The sequence below is a fragment of the Dipodomys ordii genome, unplaced genomic scaffold (assembly GCF_000151885.1).
Source record: "Dipodomys ordii isolate 6190 unplaced genomic scaffold, Dord_2.0 Scaffold42, whole genome shotgun sequence".
Taxonomy (NCBI): Eukaryota; Metazoa; Chordata; class Mammalia; order Rodentia; family Heteromyidae; genus Dipodomys; species Dipodomys ordii.
Window position 1 is genome coordinate 7887887 of NW_012267258.1, and position 14517 is coordinate 7902403.

General features: G+C 44.9%; 1 protein-coding gene across 1 annotated transcript in view; it reads left to right on the forward strand.

The window, feature by feature from the left end:
- Prickle1 (prickle homolog 1 (Drosophila)) overlaps positions 1-11110 on the forward strand; it is a 90245-nt gene extending 79135 nt beyond the window's left edge. Inside the window, exons 4-8 of the mRNA XM_013018737.1 lie at positions 976-1113; positions 2376-2579; positions 3405-3591; positions 5285-6148; positions 8914-11110. Of these exons, the coding sequence (XP_012874191.1) occupies positions 976-1113; positions 2376-2579; positions 3405-3591; positions 5285-6148; positions 8914-9791 (2271 nt within the window). The 3' untranslated portion in view covers positions 9792-11110. The remainder of the gene's footprint in view (positions 1-975; positions 1114-2375; positions 2580-3404; positions 3592-5284; positions 6149-8913) is intronic.
- The last annotated feature ends 3407 nt before the right edge of the window (positions 11111-14517 follow it).

Here is a 14517-nt window from a genome sequence, read left to right on the forward strand (position 1 = left end):
CTCCTGCCCGGGCTGGCTTTGAACCGAGATCCTCAGATCTCAGCCTCCTGAGTAGCTAGGATTACAGGCATGAGCCACCAGCACCCGGCTTTGTTGTTGTTGTTGGTCATGGGGCCTGATCTCTGGGTGCTGTCCCTGAGCTCTTCAGCTCAAGGCTAGTGGTCTACCACTTCAGCCACAGCACCACTTCTGGCTTTTCTGCTTATGTGGTGCTGAGGACTCAAACCCAGGGCCTCATGCATGCAAGGCAAGCGCTCTACCACTGAGCCACCTTCCCAGCTCACTAATTTTTATTTTCTTTATTATTAATTGTGCAAAGGGTTACAATTCCATAAAGTCAGGTATAATGCTTTCCAGTCAGTATCACCCCCATTTCTGTCTATTTTTTAAAAAGGCAAAAAAAAAATGCATTTTAGCTTGCATTCCCCCCCCACACACTTTTTTGAGGGCTACGAGATTTAGGTGTAGCATTAAAGAAACCCTGGGAACTTTCCAGGTATAATCCTAGCTAGTAATCTTAGCTACTTAGAAGAAGGAGGTCAGAGGATTGAAGTTTAAGGCTGGACAAAAAACTTTTCAAGACTCCATCTCTTCAATAGCTGAGCATGGTAATGTATGTCTGTTATCTCCGCTTTGGGGGGAAGCACAATGCCGGATGCACCTATCATCCACAGCACACGAGGAAGATCAAATATGAGGATCAAAGCCCCCACGCCAGTTTGGGTACCAAGGGAGACTACATCAAAAATAACCAAAGCAAACAGGGGCTAGAGGCATGGCTAAAGTAGTAGAGCTAGAGCATCAGCCTTGCAAATATGAGCGCCCCCCACCCCAAAAAAAAGAAGGACAAAAGAACCCACTAGGGATTCAAGGCAGGGGAGTTATCACCCTGTCTTGTTTTTGGAAACTCATTTTACACATAAAGAATGGGCGCGGAATACTCTAGCAGGGACTTGTGTTTTCTATTTTATGAAGGTACGGTATTGCCAGTCTCTGAGTGAGGAGGAGAAGAAAGAATTGCAGGTGTTCAGTGCTCAGCGGAAGAAAGAAGCTCTTGGAAGAGGAACCATTAAACTCTTGTCCAGAGCAGTGATGCACGCTGTATGTGAGCAGGTAAGCCCTTTCCTGCCAAGTGAGTGGTGGGGGTGGTATGGATATAAAAGACTCCAATCAAAAGGATCTGAGGATCACAGTTCAAAGCCAGTCTTGGCAGGAAAATCCGTGAGACTCACCTCCAGTTTACTACCAAAAAGCTGTAAGTAGAGCTGTGACTCAAGAAGTAGAGGGCTAATTTTAGCACAAAAGCTCAGGGACAGCATCCAGGCTCTGAGTTCAAGCCACAAAACCTGTACAAAAGACGAGAGAGAGAGAGAGAGAGAGAGCATTTTATTTCATATCAAAGCATGTTTTTCATTGGCTATCCTGGTATATGACACTACAAGTCAGTCTGTAGTAAACACAGGCTAAACTGTGCCATACCCGGGAGGCTGGCATGGAAAGGCATTAGAATACACACTAGCTGTTGAGGAAATGCAAAAACATAATGAAGACATTCAGCTCTTTACTGGTAGCTAGTTCTCAGACTAGGAAATGGATCCAGCAGGAGGCTGGCTCCGGAAAAGCAGTTAATGGGGGTCAGATTCAATGGTACTTAGAAACAGTCCAAGGGTGGTTTGTATATGTGAAGGTTGTTCATTATAGTCAAGGTAGTCAAGTAACCCAATGTTAAAGAGCCATTTAGTCACTTACAGGAGAAGATAAAAAAGTTTTCTCCAGTCGCTGGTCGCTCACTCCTGTAATCATAGCTACTCAGGAGGCTGAGATCTAAGCATCTAAGTTTAAAGCTAGCCTGGGCAGGAAAATCCAATTAACTTTAAAAATAAATAAAAGAGAGAAAAGGGGAAATACAGAAGTGGAGCTGCAGCTCAAGTAGTAAAACACTAGTCTGAGCTAAAAAGCTCCTGAACAGACACCCAGGCCCTGAGTTCAAGCCCCAGGACCAACATTAAGAATAAAATAAAATAAAGCTTTTACCAGGTGCTGGTGGCTCACACCTATAATCCTAGCTACTTAGGAGGTTGACATCTGAGCATCATAGTTCAAAACCAGTCCAGGCAGGTAAGGACAGGCGACTCATACCTCCAGTTAACTACCAGAAAACTGGAAGTGGAACTGTGGCTCAAAGTGGTAGAATGATAGCCTTCAGCAAAAAAAGTGCTCAGGGACAGTGCTCAGGCCCTCAGTTCAAGCCCCACAATCAACCAAAAATAAATAAGTGAACCTTCTCTGATGAAGCTAACACTTATGGTCAAATAGGGAAAACTGAGAATCCAGTTACTGAAAGGATTATTTTCATTTCAACCCTTTGTTTTCAGTGTGGGCTGAAGATAAATGGAGGTGAAGTGGCCGTGTTTGCCTCCCGTGCTGGTCCCGGTGTGTGCTGGCACCCATCCTGTTTTGTCTGCTTCACGTGTAATGAGCTCCTGGTCGACCTCATCTATTTTTATCAGGATGGGAAAATTCACTGTGGCAGGCACCATGCTGAACTACTGAAACCACGGTGCTCAGCATGTGATGAGGTAAAATAAATAAATATAAATTCAGCCTGTAATGCTGGAAAAAATGAGCCACTATGTAAGCCAGTATTCCACTCTTCCTGTCAAAGCCAGATATGTGACTCCTGGTTTTCTTTGGAGATAATAAAGAGAAGGTAACAGGTGTCTTTACTTTCCTAAGTATAATATAATGTCCTTGATGAATTTGGAGTGGGTGGGGGTTAGGGATAAGTTGAAGAAGAGTACTTAGTAGATGAATTTTTAGAAAATTGGTTTGAAAAAAATATACTATAGTGTGTATCTCTGTGTATATACAGATAGAGACAGAGACAGAGAAAGAGACTCTCGGCTGTTATTCTAGTTACTCAGGAGGCTGAGATCTGAGGATCACAACTGAAAGCTAGCCCCGGGGCACAGGCAGGAAAGTCTATGAGGCTGTTATCTCCAATTAACCATCAAAAAGTCAAAAGTGGAGCTCAAGTGGTAGAGTGTTAGCCCTGACTGAAAAATCTAAGAGACAGTGCCCAGGCCCAGAGTTCAAGCCCCAGTACTGTCATACACACCCAAACAACAATTAAAAATCCAAGCGCCAACCCCTCCTCATGCCTTCAGGCCAATTGTCCTGTCAAGGCCTGCAGAAGGAGAGCTGTACACAGACTAACTTTCCGCCTCTCCTCCAGGGCTACAGAGCTACCAGGCAAGAAGACCCTAAGATGGTGGGCATGGGGATTCATCCCATTACTGTGGGATTCCAGAGTCACACTATGAACCCAGGGAACCGTAATTGCTTGGCCTTTGTGGTACACATGTATTTTCTTTCATCTTCTGGTTTCATGTTTCCTTTGAAAGATCATTTTTGCTGACGAGTGCACAGAAGCTGAGGGGCGCCACTGGCACATGAAACACTTCTGCTGCCTCGAGTGTGAAACAGTGCTGGGAGGGCAGAGGTACATCATGAAGGACGGCCGCCCCTTCTGCTGTGGCTGCTTTGAGTCTCTCTATGCTGAGTACTGTGAAACCTGTGGGGAGCATATCGGTAAGTCCGGCCTCCACCCAGACACCCTAGGTGATCTATAGCCTCGCGGGGTTTGTTTGTTTTCACTTACTCTTGTGAAAACAGAAGTAAAACTTACATGCAGATCATGAATGTTTCGGTCTGGTGAGTTCGGACAGGTGGATGGTCAGTCAATTCTGCCACCACGGTGGCAAAGAATGAATGAGAGGATACTGAACAGTTTGCTCAGGGGTTCTGTGAAACTCTGCTTTGATTTGATTTTCTTGTGCCAGTCCTGGAGCTTGAACTCACGGTTGTTTGGGTGTTGATCCTCAGCTTTTTTGCTCATAGCTAGTGCTCTACCACTTGGGGCACCACTTTATTCTGGCTTTTTGGTGGTTAATTGGAGATAAGAGTCTTTTTTTTAGGGGGCGGAGGTCCAGTTGTGGGGCCTGAATTCTGGGCCTGGGCGCTATCCCTCAGCTCTTCAGCCCAAGGCTAGTGCTCTACCACTTGAGCCACAGCGCCACTTCCAGCTTTTTTCTTTTTGCTTATGTGGTGCTGAGGAATGGAACCCAAGGCCTCAGGCATGCAAGGCAAGCGCTCTACCACTGAGCCACCTTCCCAGCCCCAAGATAAGAGTCTTATGGACTACCCCGGCCAGCTTCAAACTGCAATCCTCATATCTCAGCTTCCTGAGTAGTTGGGATTACAGGCATGAACTACCCCTTACCTGGCTTAATTTTTTCATTATTATTATTATTACCTTTAAGTAGTTGTACAAAGGGATTTTCAATTCAGTATATCAGATAATGAGGGCAAAGCATCTTGATCAGTGTCACCCCTCCCATTGTTGAGGGCTACCTTGCACAGCAAAAATACCAATAAGAAGCACGAAAGTATAAAAATCCTGGCACTAAAACAGCCACAAATAGGGCAATTATTTATTGACTGGGAACTGAAACTAAAGGCAAAGCATCCTTTTGTTTGACCTCAGCTTAGGACTCATTGCTGAAATGTCTCACCACGTGGAAGTGGCAAGTATCAATTTTGAGAGGTCACAGATAAGTCAGTAGGCAAACTGACAAACCCACAACCTTCAAATGATGAAGCCTGGACTGGGAATGTGGCTTAGTGGTAGAGTGCTTGCCTAGCATGCATGAAGCCCTGGGTTCAATTCCTTGGTACCACATACACCGAAAAGGCCTGAAGTGGTGCTGTGGCTTAAGTGGTAGAGCACTAACCTTGAGCACAGAGAGGCTCAGGGATAGTGCCCAGGCCCTGAGTTCAAGCCCCAGGTCTGGCAAAAACAAACAACAAATGATGAAGCCTCTTAATATCCAAGTAATCCAAACTCCCATCAAGAACAAGACAGAAGCCAGGTGCCGGTGACTTACACTAATCCTAGCTACTCAGGGGACTGAGATATGGAGATCATGGTTTGAAGCCAGCCCGGGCAGCAAAGTCTGTGAAACTCATGTCCAATTAAGCCACCCACAAGCAGAAGGGGAGCTGTGGTTGAGCTGTGCTCAAGTGGTAGGGCACTAGCCTTGAGCGTAAAGGACAGTGCCTAGGCCTTGAGTTTAAGCCCCAGGACTGCCCCCCCCCAAAAAAAGAAAAGAGTAAGAGAGAATATATCTGTCACCCAAGAGTTCCCTCTGGGACTGGTTTCTTTTTTTTTTTGGTACTCCTTCATTTCAAGCAGTAAGCTTTTTCCTACCCTTTGTCCAAACAGGTGTTGATCACGCACAGATGACCTACGACGGGCAACACTGGCATGCCACGGAAGCGTGCTTTTCCTGTGCCCAGTGCAAGGCCTCTTTGTTGGGCTGTCCCTTCCTTCCTAAACAAGGCCAGATTTACTGCTCTAAAACCTGCAGCCTCGGTGAAGATGTCCATGCCTCCGATTCTTCTGATTCTGCGTTCCAGTCAGCCCGATCGAGGGACTCCAGGAGGAGTGTCCGAATGGGCAAAAGCAGCCGGTCAGCTGATCAGTGCAGACAGTCCCTTCTCTTATCCCCAGCTCTGAACTACAAGTTTCCAGGCCTTTCAGGCAATGCTGAAGATACCCTTTCTCGGAAACTAGATGATCTGAGTCTTTCCAGGCAGGGGCCAACTTATGCCAATGAAGAATTCTGGAAAGGCAGAGTAGAACAAGAAACTCCCGAAGACCCTGAAGAATGGGCAGAGCATGAAGATTATATGACACAGCTCCTCCTCAAGTTTGGTGATAAAAGCCTCTTTCAGCAACAGTCCAGTGAGATGGATATTAGAGCCAATGAGCACTGGATATCTGATAACATGGTTAAAAATAAGACTGAGTTAAAGCAAAATCACCAGAGCCTTGCAAGTAAAAAATACCAATCTGATATGTACTGGGCCCAGTCACAAGATGGACTGGGCGATTCTGCGTATGGTAGCCACCCCGGCCCCGCAAGCAGTCGGAGGCTCCAGGAATTGGATCTGGACCATGGTGCCTCAGGATATAATCACGAACAGACACAGTGGTATGAAGATTCCCTGGAGTGCTTGTCAGACTTGAAACCAGAGCAAAGTGTTCGAGATTCTCTGGATTCTTTGGCTTTGTCTAATATCACAGGTATGTAATCTAGAGTGCTGAGGGAATTTGGAAAAAAGGAGCCATGAAAGATTTCATTCAAAAAGTTACACTTCAGGGTTTGGGAATGTGGCTTAGTGGTAAAGTGCTGGCTAGCAGATATAACGCCCTGGGTTCAGTTCCTCAGTACCATATAAACAGAAAAGTTGGAAGTGGTGCTGTGGCTCAAGTTGTAGAGAGTTAGCCTTGAGCTCACAGACAATGCCCAGGCCCTGAGTTCAAGCCCTCAGACTGGCAAATAATTTACAGTTCCGCCTTGGAAGGATATGGTATATTAAAAACTCTGAACTTTAAGGCTAGTGCTCTACCAGTTGAGCCACAGCGCCACTTCTGGCTTTTTTTTCTGCTTATGTGGTGCTGAGGAATCAAAACCAGGGTCTCATGCATGTAAGGCAAGCGCTCTACCACTGAGCCATCTTCCCAGCCCCCTGCCCCTTTTTTTTGCTCCAGGCTAGCACTCTATCACTTGAGCCACAGTGCCACATCTGGCTTTTTTTCCCCCTATGATTAATTGGAGATAGTTTCACAGACTTTCCTGCCTGAACTGGCTTTGAACCTTGATCCTCAGATCTCAACCTCTTGAGTAGATAGGATAACAGGTGTGAGCCACCAGTGTTGGGCAGTATTAACCCTATTTCAAGGAAGAGAAATTCAATTTATTTGAATAAGAACATTTATAGCTGGATTGTGCACAAAAGGTCTCTGCATTCTGATTGTATTATATAATGTACTTTATAAGCTCAAGAATTTTTGTTTGGTTTTGACATTTTCCTGAATTACCCTGTTGCAAGAGATTGTTCTAAAATACCTGATTTTTGTTTGCTTGCTTTTTTAATTAAAATACTTTCCAAGCCTCTCAAAGGGTTCTAAATGCAAGAACCCAGCTAGTTAAGAATATCTTACTTGGGGGCTGGGAAGGTGGCTCAGTGGTAGAGTGCTTGCCTTGCATGCATGAGGCCCTGGGTTCAATTCCTCAGCACCACATAAGCAAAAAGAAAAAAAAGCCGGAAGTGGTGCTGTGGCTCAAGTGGTAGAGCACTAGCCTTGAGCTGAAGAGCTGAGGGACAGTGCCCAGGCCCAGAGTTCAGGCCCCATGACCGGACCCCCCCCCCAAAAAAAAAAAAGAATCTCTTACTTGTGATAAGGCCTTTGGCCACAGTAATGCTGTCCTCGTTCAGCTAGTTTTATAGTCACACCGTGACATCTAGACCTTTGATAAAGGTTGTGTTACTGTAATAAAACCAAGAAATGGATTATTGGCTAACCTCTGCCAGGAATGACTTGTGCAAAGGAGGTGAGCCACAGCTCTACTCGGACGATGGACTTGTCAGCAATAAGGCCTGAAATAAAAGGGAGTGGTGGAAGAAGTATGGCAGGCCTTGTGCTAGGTATTTTAACATTTAAAATAAAAAACAGAAAAAAAACCCAGATATGATTTGGGGCAAGTTCAAGTAACATGTGTAAGGTTCTAGGTTCAACCCCAGCACCTGAAAAAAAAAGGGACTGATAATTCCTCAACAATAATGAGTGGTTTTAGAGAGTTACAAAGTCTCAAGCTAAGCACAATCCATACCACCCTCTACTGTCCTTTAGTCTGCTGGGCAATAATATGCTTTCAACTTGCTGGGGTCTTAGCTTTGAGAAAAGTTCTGAAATCATCTAAGCATCGGTGGCTCATGCCTGTAATCCTAACCACTAGTGAAACTGAGATAGGAGGACTGCATTTCAAAGCCCATGTAGGAAAGTCTGTGAGACTCCAATTATCTAGCAAAAAGCTGAGGCAGAGCTGTGGCTCAAGAGGTAAAGCACCAGCCTTGAATGATGGAAAGTCTAACGGAATATTTGAGACCTTGGTTTCAAGTCCTAGTACCAGAGTAAAGTAGGATTGATAGGGAAGTAGCATGTTTTATGGGTTGAAGGTGGAGAGAACAAACCTTTTCTGAAAGACTTGAAAATCCTTTTGACATCATACTGTATCCGTTGCAATCACTCAGCTCTGCTGTTGTGAAAGCAACCACAGCCAATGTGTGAAGTAGGAGCTACTGTGTTCCAGATCAACTCTACACAAATAGGCTGTTGGGCTGGGGATTCCCAATGGCCTGTGAGATGCTGGCTAAAGGGAGAGATTGACTTGAGAGATGTTCAGTGAGACAATTTGGCTTTAATTGCTACAGTAACATAAGCTTCCACAGCTTATGTCACTGCTTGAAAAGGCTTCTGTGAAGAGCTGGTAAGATTTTTACTGTTTCTTCCATGTGCTAGAACAATTTTTGGCTCCAAACTGGTGGCTGTGACCCTTATACCATTAACTAAATCATACTTCTCAATTTGTGGACAACGTACATTGGTCTAATCAAAGATTAAAATAGGGACATTTTCTTTTTTATTGTTATTATCTTTTTATGCCAGTCCTGGGGCTTGAACTTGGGGGCCTGGGTACTGTCCCTGAAGCTCTTTTGCTTAAAGCTAGCCCTCTATCACTTGAGCTACAGCTCCACTTCCTTTTTTTTTTTTTTTTTTTTTGAGGTTAATTGGATGTTAAAAGAGTCTCTTGGACTTTTCCTGTCCAGGTTAGCTTCCAACAGCAATCCATCCTCGGATCTCAGCCTCCTGAGGAGGGTGTGAGCCGCTAACACCCAGTGCAATAGGACATTTTCTTGGAAATGATTCCCTTAGGTTGTGTGTTTGTAACAACCGTGGGAATATGAGGATTTTTAGGAATCACATCTTGTTTCGGCTTCCTTCAGGGGCTTCCGTGGATGGGGAAGGCAAGCCGAGGCCGTCCTTGTATTCGCTGCAAAACTTCGAGGAGATGGAAGCGGACGAGTGTGAGAAGATGAGCAACATGGGAACTCTGAACTCGTCCATGCTGCACCGGAGCGCGGAGTCCTTAAAAAGCCTAAGCTCAGAGCTGTGTGCAGAAAAAATCATCCCGGAAGAGAAACCCGTCCACCTGCCGGTGCTCAGAAGATCCAAGTCTCAGTCCCGGCCCCAGCAGGTGAAGTTTTCGGACGATGTCATCGACAACGGGAGCTACGACAACCTGGAGATCCGGCAGCCGCCCATGAGCGAGAGGACTCGGAGGCGCGTGTACCACTTCGAGGAGCCGCAGCAGCAGCGGGGAGCCAGGCCGCACCACCACCACCACCGGCGCCGGAGGAGCCGCAAGTCCCGCTCCGACAACGCCCTGAACCTGGTCACCGAGAGGAAGCTGGCGCCCAAGGACCGCCTGCGGCTCTACACGCCCGACAACTACGAGAAGTTCATCCAGAACAAGAGCGCCCGCGAGATCCAGGCGTACCTGCGCAACGCGGAGCTCTACCGGCAGTACGCGCACGCCGCGTCCGACTACGCGCTGCAGAACCCGGGCCTCAACCGCTTCCTGGGGCTCTACGGGGAGGACGACGACTCCTGGGGCTCCTCCTCCACCTCCTCCTCCGACTCGGAGGAAGAAGGGTACTTCCTTGGACAGCCCATCCCTCAGCCCCGACCCCAGAGATTCACCTACTACACAGATGACCCGGCCAGCCCCGCACCCGCCCTGCCTACCCCTCCGTTTAGCCAGAGGACCACCAAATCCAAGAAGAAAAAGGGACACAAGGGCAAAAACTGTATCATTTCTTAAGTCTAGCCCATGAATCCGTGGGCTTTTCTTTTTTTGTTTGTTTGTTTGGTTGGTTTTGTTTTCTCCTGTAGGAAAAGTTGCTCCAATAGTTTCAAAAGTGCTTTCTTGGCCCGTGTAAAATGAGAACCTTACTGCTGTTTACAGTGTCAGATACCATGGAAGAGGTGTGGCTGCTCCCGGTTGACCTTCCTCGGATGGGGGCCAAGGTGCATCTTGTGCCTGTGGGCCGGTGTCTTCGTTTCCTAGAGCTTCTTTGGTTTCCAACCCCTCTTGAGTATTCCTAACCCAAGAAACTTGTCACCAGGTGGTGATCGGCTGGGAGTGTTCCTCTTGGAAGATGGAGAGCTCTAGCCACCTTTGTAAAGCAATAGTGTTTGTTATTCCGTAAGTCAGGTTGGCTCAGGTCCCGATTGGTCCTTGTTGTGAGAGGCATGCACATCATCACACAGACCTAGCTAACACTGTGCATCCCTATTGTATGAGGCCACCTTGTCCCCTTCTCCCGGGCCTGGACTAGCCAGGTGAACATTGTTATTGTATTAGTTCCAGCTACGGATTGAGAAAGGAAAAAAAATTGCTATTTATAACGTAGTATTTCCTAGACTTAAGTGTATTCCTAATTTAACGGTGCAAATACTAATGTATATACTGTACAGTTCAGATTTTAAAGCTGATATTTTTATATCCCTGAATTGCAAGACGTTTGTTAACACTGCAGTGCTTAGATTCGTTAGGGAATCAGAAGCGGCATTTACGGATGAAACGACTGCTTGTATTTTAGTCAGGGTTTATAAGTTTAGATGGTCAAATTTATAGTGATGGAAAGGTGTTTTTTTTTTTAATTTGATTTTTCAGTCTTTAAAAAAAAAGGCTCTGTATGCATGGTGGGGCTATGTAAATACTCTTTAAAACCATGGCCCTATTAATCTTATGAGTGTTATTTATGGGTCAAGCAATGTAAACTGTATAAATGTAAAAACAAGCCAAAAAAGAAAAAAAAAGAGAAAAATATCCATACATACCCCTGGAATATATGGTAAAAACAAGTAGAAGCTGTCTGGATGTTTTTCCCTTGGGGTAGGAAGTGCCTGAGCAAGGTAATGAATATCTTATGGGAAAAATCCAAAATACAACCAGCAGAATTTATGTGTTTTTTTTTTTTTTTTTGCTTTGCCACTGAGTATACTTCAAGTTCATAGATTCTAGTTTAAGGGGTAAATGATGTTGGATTTGAACTAAGGAGCCAATTATTTTGTTAATGTGCCATCCCTGCATATATATCCAGTCCTAAAGAAAGGTCCTGGTGCCATCCAGGGCTTTCTAGGGAGGTATTTAATAAATGCTGAATAAATAACAAACCACCTTTCTGAATACAAATCTTTGCAAACATATCTGGGTAACTTCCACCATGGAGACATGATCAGTCTGCAGTCCTCCTACTGCTAACAGGCCTTTCTTTGACTCCTACGTGTCCCACCCCCATTAAAACTAGTAGAAGACACAAACCTGGAGTGTGTCTTTCCATACCGGTCAGAGTAGGAAAGCCATGGGCCTTGAAGATGACAGACAGGAGTCCAGTAGAAGTAAAGCATCAGCTGGACAACCTGCCTAGGCCCATTCCTGGGTGGGATAAAGTTTTCCAACTTTAGACTACAAGGATTTCCTTTGGAAAAGCTGTAATGGGAAAAGAGCCAGCCTAACAGCAGCATCATTTACTGGGTCCACTATATTTCCAAAACAAGGGGACCAAAACAGGAAAATGAAGCACCTGCCTATGGCAGAAACCTTTCAAACAGGAACGAAGACAAACATGGATGGTTCTCCATTCCATTTGTCCTTAGAAGGGAACCAGTTACCCAGTTCTAGGGCATTCGAAGCCCCTATGCTACAGCGGACTGCATCAAGCAGATATGCAGACTGCAGAAATGCTTGTGTTCCACTGAAGGCGCTGGGCCTCAAGCACCTTCTCTACCGGTTGCTTCTGCTAATCTGGCAGCAATTACCCTAGTCACCTGTCCCCATTTCCTTACATAATGATACAGACTTCAAGGAAACACAGAAATGCCTCATCACAGTAACAACCTTGATGTTTCAAACTCCTTGGAAGCTAAAGATTAGCTGCCAAGGGAGAAGGGGCAGCAACTGCCTTTCAGTTCAGGTGAGTGAAAGGTGTGAACAGATCTAGCTAGCCAGAGTGTAAAGGGTTTTGGCCAGTCACTAGACACTCCAAAATCTGGTCCAAAATAAACATCGATCATCAAGGCCTGGCCACTCACCCTAGAAGGGTGAGGCAAAACTAAAGGGTGCATGTTCCCAGAGCAGTTACCACAGAACACGGCCCACAGGGTCTCCGGCAGGCTTAACAGAAACCCCTTTCAGCTCCTATTAAGAGAACATGATTCATCTAGTATACACATTTACTGTTCTCTCCACTAGGCCTTCTAGACCTCTAGTGAAACCACAAGTGAAGTAATTTTTCTTTCCAGCATCTCATTTTAGAGACAAACCAGGCCTTTAAATGATAGTAAAACTGGACCTGAGCACTGTTGGTTTATGCCAGTAATCCTAGCTATTCAGGAGGCAGAGGTCTTAGAAATGTGATTCAAAATCAGCCCAGGTAGGAAAGTCCATGAGACTATCATCGCCAATGAATCACCACAGAGCCCCAACTGGAGTTGTGGCTCAAGTGATACAGTGCTAGCCTTGCACAGACAAAAAAGCTCAGACATAGTGCCCAGGCCCTATGTTCAAACCCCAGGACAAGCATTAAAAGTAAAATTGGAACGAGTAACCAACACTACTAGTGCTCCATTTGTGGATGCCACCTTGGTCACAGAACGAATCAAGAAGCTTTTTCCTGAGCAGCCAGGCAGCTGAACTTTTGTTAAATTTCCCATTTTTAAACATCAGCAATGAATTCAAACATTCCTTAAATACTGTTGAATAAGCCAGGCACTGGTGGCTCATGCCTGTAGTTATTTAGGAGGCTGAGATCTAAGGATTGTGGTTCAAAAGCCCAGGAAGGAAAACTCCATGAGACTCATCTCCAATTAACCACCAGAAAGCTGGAAATGGATCTGTGGCTCAAAATAGTAGGGAATTAGCCTTGAGCAAAAGAGCTCAGGGACAGCACCCAGGTTCCGAGTTCAAGCCCCACGACCACCAGAACAACTGTTGAACAAAATGAGCCTGTTATCACAGTCCTCATCTCCTTAGCCATAAAATAAGTCAGAAGCAGGTTCTTTTTATTTTTTAGAGTAGCCTAATGAAGGCACAGTTAATCGCTATAAGCAATTGGTGAAGGCACACTCCTGCCATCCCGTGGACTTTCTATAAACCTTAAGCATACTAGAGGCTTCCAGGCAAACTAGATCAAGGAGAAATAAGCAGAATCATGGAATTTTCTAGTTCTGAGCTCACATTTTGCTAAGGAGAATTATGTTACTAGAGGAACAATTTAAAGGTGGTGGTGGAGAGAACTTAAGTCACAAGATTAGACTACTTTATACTGTTTGAATAAATCCAGCTAGCTGGCCCCATTGAGAGGATCAATTTGAAAATTTTCCATCTCTGTTGTTCTATGTGTAGAAAGTATTGTTATGCCAACTCAAGAAGTAACTTCTTTAGAACCATATGATTCCAGAGGAGATATATCATACCATTAAGAAGATGAAAATCAGCCAGGCATGATGGCTTATGCCAATAATCCTATTTACTCAGAGGTAAAGATCAGGAGGATCATGGTTTAAAGCCAGCCAAAAAAGTCAGAACTCATGTTCACTAATACAAAGCTGGGTGCACACTTGTTATCCGGGCTAGGTAGATAGTGTAAACAGAGGGATCATGGTCTAGCCATGATCAACCCAGGTATCAATGTGAGACCCTATCTGAAATATACCTAAAGCATAAAGGGCTTGGAACATGGCTTTACATGGCAGAGTGCCTGCCTTAGTAAGCTCAAGGCCCTAAAACACATATATACACTACGTATAAACATATATAGGTATATATATGTATACAAACCTGTAGCATGAGCCATAGGTGCTTATCAGCATCCCCAACTTTTAAAAAATATTGATACCGGATGCTAGCGATTCACACCTGTAATCTTAGCTACTCAGGAGGCTGAGATCTGAGGATTGCAATTCAAAGCCAGTCCCTGCAGGAAAGTCCAGGAGATTCATCTCCAATTAACCACCAGACAACCAGAAGCAGCGCTGTTGCTCAAAGTGTAGAGTGCTAGCCTTGAGTGAAAAAGCTTAGAAACGTACAAGCCCGAGTTCAAGCTCTACAACTGACATAGATAGCTAGAGAGACAGACAGACAGATAATTTGAGATTTTGAGTGGACAAGAAGTGAAGCATATAAAATGGAATTCTGGGGACAATTATCTTCCTGTCAGTATATACCCTTTAAATTGGTCTTGTCTCTTCCCTGAGTAGTTTGGAAACTGCATAGAAGTCCTTAGTGGTAAAGGATTACTTGAGAATAATCTTGTGAACTGCAAAATACAATGACAGTTTCTATCCTTTTTTACATAGTGATCTTCCAAGTTTTTGCTCTCCAGTTAACCAGGAGAAAAAGATTTTCTCAACCTTTTAGAGGCCGGCTATCAGGCTCTGGATTGTAAAGCAATGCTTTAAAAAGGTGTTTGATGTTTTTTAATTATACTTGGCTTTCAAAGCCAGGCAATGGTGGCTCATGCCTATAATCCTAGCTACTCAGC